Raw genomic sequence first — 5,353 nt, 5'->3', positions numbered from 1 at the left:
AAAGGATCTTTTCACTTTAGTATTTGCCCATTTTGGAAAGCCACACTATCACCACATAAACTTTAAACAATAAATTAAATCAGACATTATGTCCAGTGGGTGATACCCAATCCACTTGCAGTTTCCTAAGTGTGTTGAAAATCAGTGTTTCATCTTCAGGATCCTTTCTTCCAACTGGCCCCTCTTCCTGGGAATCATTTAGCAGTGCTTTTGTGACAATGTTTTCAATGTCTTCCAAGTCCCCTAGTTCTATAAACTTTGCCACCAGACAAGTGAAGTGTATGAAGGAGAGAAAAACTTGCTGACAGCTATTTGGAAATCAGCAACAATGGAAAAGGGAACTATGTCATATGAAGTTTCAATGACCTAGAATAAAACAAGCTATTTGGAAATTTGCCCTGGTGGGGTGAAGAGTCCCAGCATGTTAGGCAAGATAAAGATTCACCTTGTTAATTACACAGCTTTGTTCTAGAGTCCTACAAAGGATTGAATGAAACATCAACAGTCTTTCCACTTCTACAGGCAAACTAGGAAAAAGGAACTTCCCTGCTTACAGGTCCCTCAGGATGTTTGCCTGAAATGAAAAACCAGCTTGGAGACCTCAGATTTTCTCCTATGACAGTGTGTCCTGCTAAAGCCCAACCCAACCGCTTGTTTGCACACCTGTGCTTCTGACAACCTAGATCCAGCTATAGGCACTGCTACCAGTAGAAGAGTGAGGTAGCCGGGTGGTGAGGAAGAGGTCTCTCCTTTCACAACTGCATGCAGTGATGGCATCAGGACCTCCCATGGGCCTCTCCATTCCATTCCTCAGCAGGCTACACCACAAGGCTCTGTTCAACACCAGGAGACTCAACGCAGGAAGAGTGCCAGAAAATCCAACTGAGAGCGGGATGAGAATTAAAACCTTCACGGCTTATTAAGCAATGAGATCTGCAACGCCATTCCAAAGGGCTTCCGATCTTGATGTGGGTCTCTGTCCAGGAGCCGAGAAGGACTCATGGTGCCCACATTCAACCCTAACATGGCGTCCACTTATGAAGCATGGAGGTTGTGATCAACTCTTGGTACGCAATAAACTGGAAGTTTAAAAAAAGGAATTTAAAACAACCTAAAAATGTTTCTTGTTGGTCTCCGTTGCCCAGACTGCCAGGGGATACACCTACTCGATCTGGGGAGGCTGTAGGGGTGTGTGTGGGGTAAGCTTTCATGGATCACCAATTCCAGCTTCTGGCGTGTGGCTAACACACGTGCAGCAAATCAACAGACACAGGTCTTCTGAACCCACACGGTAATTCTCACTAGTCCTGGAGGAGCCCCAATCCAACAGAACCCCATATTGAGGAAAGGCTGAGATAAGGCTTGGGCCCCTTGAGTTGTTTCACTCAGTGTAACCCCACCCCCCCACCCTCAGTCAGCGGGAGGCAGACTTGGCAACGGAAGCTAGCATCATAAAATGGTGCAGTAATAGAAGTAACTGGACCAGGAAGAGGAGGCATCTGCTCCAATGATGTCATAGCCATTGGCGGCCACAGGGGGGTGGGACTGGTCATGCAGCCGTGTGTCAGGAGTAATGATTGTAGAGGGGCGGGGCATGAAGAGTGCCATTCTGGAAACAGTGCTGTCGAGAAGCAATATACTCTGCGTAACTGATTGTCACCTTCTCACTTCGGTACCTGTGCAGGGAAATAGGAAAGAGTATTAGTAACCTCAAACACTTCATTTTGTGAAGTCACTCAGCAGAGAAAACCAAAAGCTTATTCCACATTTTGAAAGAATAAGATGGAAGACCAAGAGCAATCTTACTTACAGAAAATGAAAGACAGCACAAGAAAACAATGTTGTTATTACAAATGAACAAGATGAAAAGCACACTCACAATTCACCCCTGAGAATGTATCTCAGCACATCCCACCTTTAAACACTACATATGCTGATCATCAGGCTGCTCATAAGCAATTTGCTACTGGGGTCTGGATGGAGAATTTCAAGTTCAAATTACACGGGTGGCAGATTGGAAGATGGCTGCATCAAAACCCAGTGTAACCTGCATATCTACTTTCAGGTTAAGATATGATTAAGTTGGACAGAAATGCAACCTCAATTTGCAGAAGAGCAACAAACAAGTTATTATAACCAAAAGGGGCACAGATGCCTAATTCTGGGTCAAATTCTGATAAAGCAGATTAAAGGGTCCTTGTAGTATACAGGGCAGGTCTCAGTCCCCAGGTGAGTATGCCATATCACAGGGCATCAGGACAGAATCCATAGCACTGTGGCTTTGCTCTGGAAAGAGCCGTGACTCAGGATGCGAAGCATGGGGTGTTACAAACCTATGGAGCCTACTACAGACCACAGGAGCTGGGTGACAATCCTTACCCAGAGCCATCTCTTTCCCATGTAATCACTCCTCCACTGCAAGGTGATTATTCCTGAATTTTGACAGGGAAATGGCTGTTCAAATAAATTATAATAATAATGATAATAATAATGCTTTGTATTTGAAGAGTGTTTTTTGTTGTTCTTTTAAAAATATTTGGAATCCAAAGCATTTCAAAAACACTGGGTTATCTTCCAAACAACCTGTGAGGTTAGTATATGATTATTCAGCATTTCACAGATGAGGGGAGCAACAGAGGCCCACAGAAGCTAAACCTCTCAGTGTCTCTGATTTCACCCAGGCTGGGAAGAGAACTGATATCTAGTGATCATCTACAATAGCATCTGCCCCTGGGCTAGAAGTTGTCCATACCTTACCTTATCACATCCTAAAACACTAACGTATTACTGTTCACATCTTACAAACAGGAAATAGACTCAGAGAGGTAGAGTAACTGGGCCAGGTCCCACAGCTAGCAGGTAGTTGGTTGGGCATGGAATCAAACCTCAAGTCCAAGTGCATTCTAAACACTTGGCAGTCTCCTGAGAGAAGTATTCCCACCAGAGGGGTCATTTTCTTGTGATTGCCTGTAAGGAGGAACACTTTCTGACTCTCCCACAAGCCCTGACACCTGACTACCTATGTGCTTAGGAAGGATCACCTCGACTGACCCTGGACATCCACACTGAGAACCTCTCTCCTACCTTTGGTCTTCCTGCGGCCTCTTGCCAGGTGGATCTGGCAGAGATGTGCCCGACTTGATCAGCAGGTCTCCATCCCACCACCAGCCTTGCTGTGTGGCACCTCCTCTGGGGGAGTCTCTGCCTGTGCTGCTGCTTCCTCAGAGCCACACCTCGACCACACTTTGTTTGTTTTAGCAGAGAAATTCTTTTTTTACCCCTTCTCATTGAAAGTATCCTCTGTCCAACCCCAGCTAAATTAAAATGCCAAGGAAAATGAGACAGCATCTTACCTGGTAAGTTTGATCGTTTTTCTGAATTCACTGGTAATTGGAGCCTTAAAGCCACCTTTCCTGAGTAAGGAGTCTATTGTCTGGATCTGATCCCAGTCTGAGGAGGAGAGAGGCCACACTGAGGTCAGCACACAATTACTGAGAGTGGGACATGCTCTCACGAGGCCAGGGCAGGAAGAGAAGTGTATTCAGAAAGCAGCCATGTCTGCTAGTGGATAGAGGAAGTCCTAGGTGCCAGTGGCCCCCATATACCTAGGCCCCACCTGTCTCACTGGAGTCCTGAGGGACACCCTAAGAGATGAACAGATAGCCTGATATATGCCCTAAGGCTTCCCTCAGGCTCCTTACTCCTACATCCTTGTCAGATGTCACCCCAGTATAATTATCTAGGAACAAACATTGTCTCAGCTTAGACTGGCTTGTTGGTCTAATTCTGGCCCTCAGGGGTGCTCTGTGGGAAGACAGGAATTTAAATTCTGGTGTTTTTTTTTTTTTTGAGAGGTTTTCACTATAGGGTACATGCGCTCACCAGAAAGACAGAGACAGAGAGACAGAAAGCAAGAAATCACCCCCCAGGGGGGATGACCACGCTGCAATCCCTTCTCCATTCTCCTCTCAGGGTCTTGGGCACGCATGCACATAATCAGTGTGAGTTTAAGCCACCGGGTCCGGGACTCAAACCGAGGTCAACTACATGGGAGTCCAGCAACACAGCCATTATGCCAACTGCTAGTCCCAACAGGAATTTAAATTCTGCCCCTCCTGTTCCTTTGTTATGACTCCACGAAAAATAACTGATAGCAGGAAGGAAGCTTAGGAAAGGCAGGAAAGTTCACACATACACTGCTATGTTGTTAAGCTTTTTTGTTTTGTTTTGTTTTTTGCTAGAAGGCATGTGCTCTTCTTGCCATAGATAAATAAAGAAAGGGAGAGAGAGAGAAAGCATGCCCCATGGGCATGGCCACATCATAATCACTTCTGAGATTCTGGACACACATGCCCAGCCTGTTTCTTCAACTGCTGGGTCCAGGATTTGAACTAGTGGTGAGCTATATGGGATCCAGATGCCTTAACCACCAGGCCATGGAATCTGCCCGTGACTGCATATTTTAGTAAATAAAACCAAACACAACAAGCTGAAAATCCAACAAAATCCTCCTAAATTACTAAGTGGCAATTTTAAATCTTCCCAATGTTCAACTAGCATTATACTTTATTTACCTAAGTTACCATCTCACCATTAAAAAAACAATGGTTTGCCTCCTTGCACAGAAGTGTGTGTTTGGTTTACGATCTCAAAGAGGTGGCTAAAGGTTTCCTCTTTATGCCACATCCACACTGCCTTTGAAAAAGTTTAAACACAACATGATCAACCAATAAGGTAACTGTTCTCTACAAAATTAGTTCATTGATAATACTTAACTGGGTATTTTGCTCTATTTATGGCTCACACCAAACACACTGTGTTTCACATATTATTTCCAAAAACAGACTAATTCTGAGAAAAAAAAGAGAATTGGGTGGGAAGAGCAGATAGCGTAATGGTTATATTGCTGGATTCCCACGTAGCCAACCGTAGTTCAAGTCTTGGACCTGGTGGTTTAAACTCATGCTGGGTGCATGTGCACACAAAATCCTGAGAGGAGAAGCTATTGCAGTGTGGCCATCCCCCTGAGAAGAGGGTAATTTTTCGCTTTCTGTCTATCTCTGTCTCTTCAGCAAATCCACGCTCCCTATAGCAAAAACCTTTCTCTCAAAAAAAAAAAAAAGAATTGGGTTAACATCACAGAATGTACAAGAAACATTTAAATGGTTTTTTTTTTTTTTTTGGGAGAGATTTTCACTGTAGGGCGCGTGCGCTCGCCAGACAGACAGAGACATAGAGACAGAAAGCGAGAAATCACCCCCCAGGGGGGATGGTCATGCCACAATCCCTTCTCCTCCATTCTCCTCTCGGGATCTTGGGCACGCACGCACACGCGCCCGGCGTGAGTTTTAAG

The 5,353-nt window shown here is 44.9% G+C and overlaps 1 protein-coding gene across 3 annotated transcripts in view; it reads right to left on the bottom strand.

Moving 5' to 3' along the window:
- Positions 1-966: 966 nt before the first annotated feature.
- Positions 967-5,353, bottom strand: part of AMMECR1L (AMMECR1 like) — a 24,819-nt gene continuing 20,432 nt past the window's right edge. For all 3 annotated transcript variants that reach the window (XM_006153679.2, XM_027773877.1, XM_006153678.3), the window contains 2 exons: positions 3,354-3,450; positions 967-1,676 (listed from right to left, as the gene is read on the bottom strand). In XM_006153679.2, the coding sequence (XP_006153741.1) occupies positions 1,565-1,676; positions 3,354-3,450 (209 nt within the window). In that variant the 3' untranslated portion in view covers positions 967-1,564. The remainder of the gene's footprint in view (positions 1,677-3,353; positions 3,451-5,353) is intronic.

This window comes from Tupaia chinensis, unplaced genomic scaffold (genome assembly GCF_000334495.1).
Source record: "Tupaia chinensis unplaced genomic scaffold, TupChi_1.0 Scaffold000386_1, whole genome shotgun sequence".
Classification (NCBI taxonomy): domain Eukaryota; kingdom Metazoa; phylum Chordata; class Mammalia; order Scandentia; family Tupaiidae; genus Tupaia; species Tupaia belangeri.
Note: the sequence above shows the minus strand (reverse complement) of the source record. Positions and strands in the feature narration are given on the sequence as shown.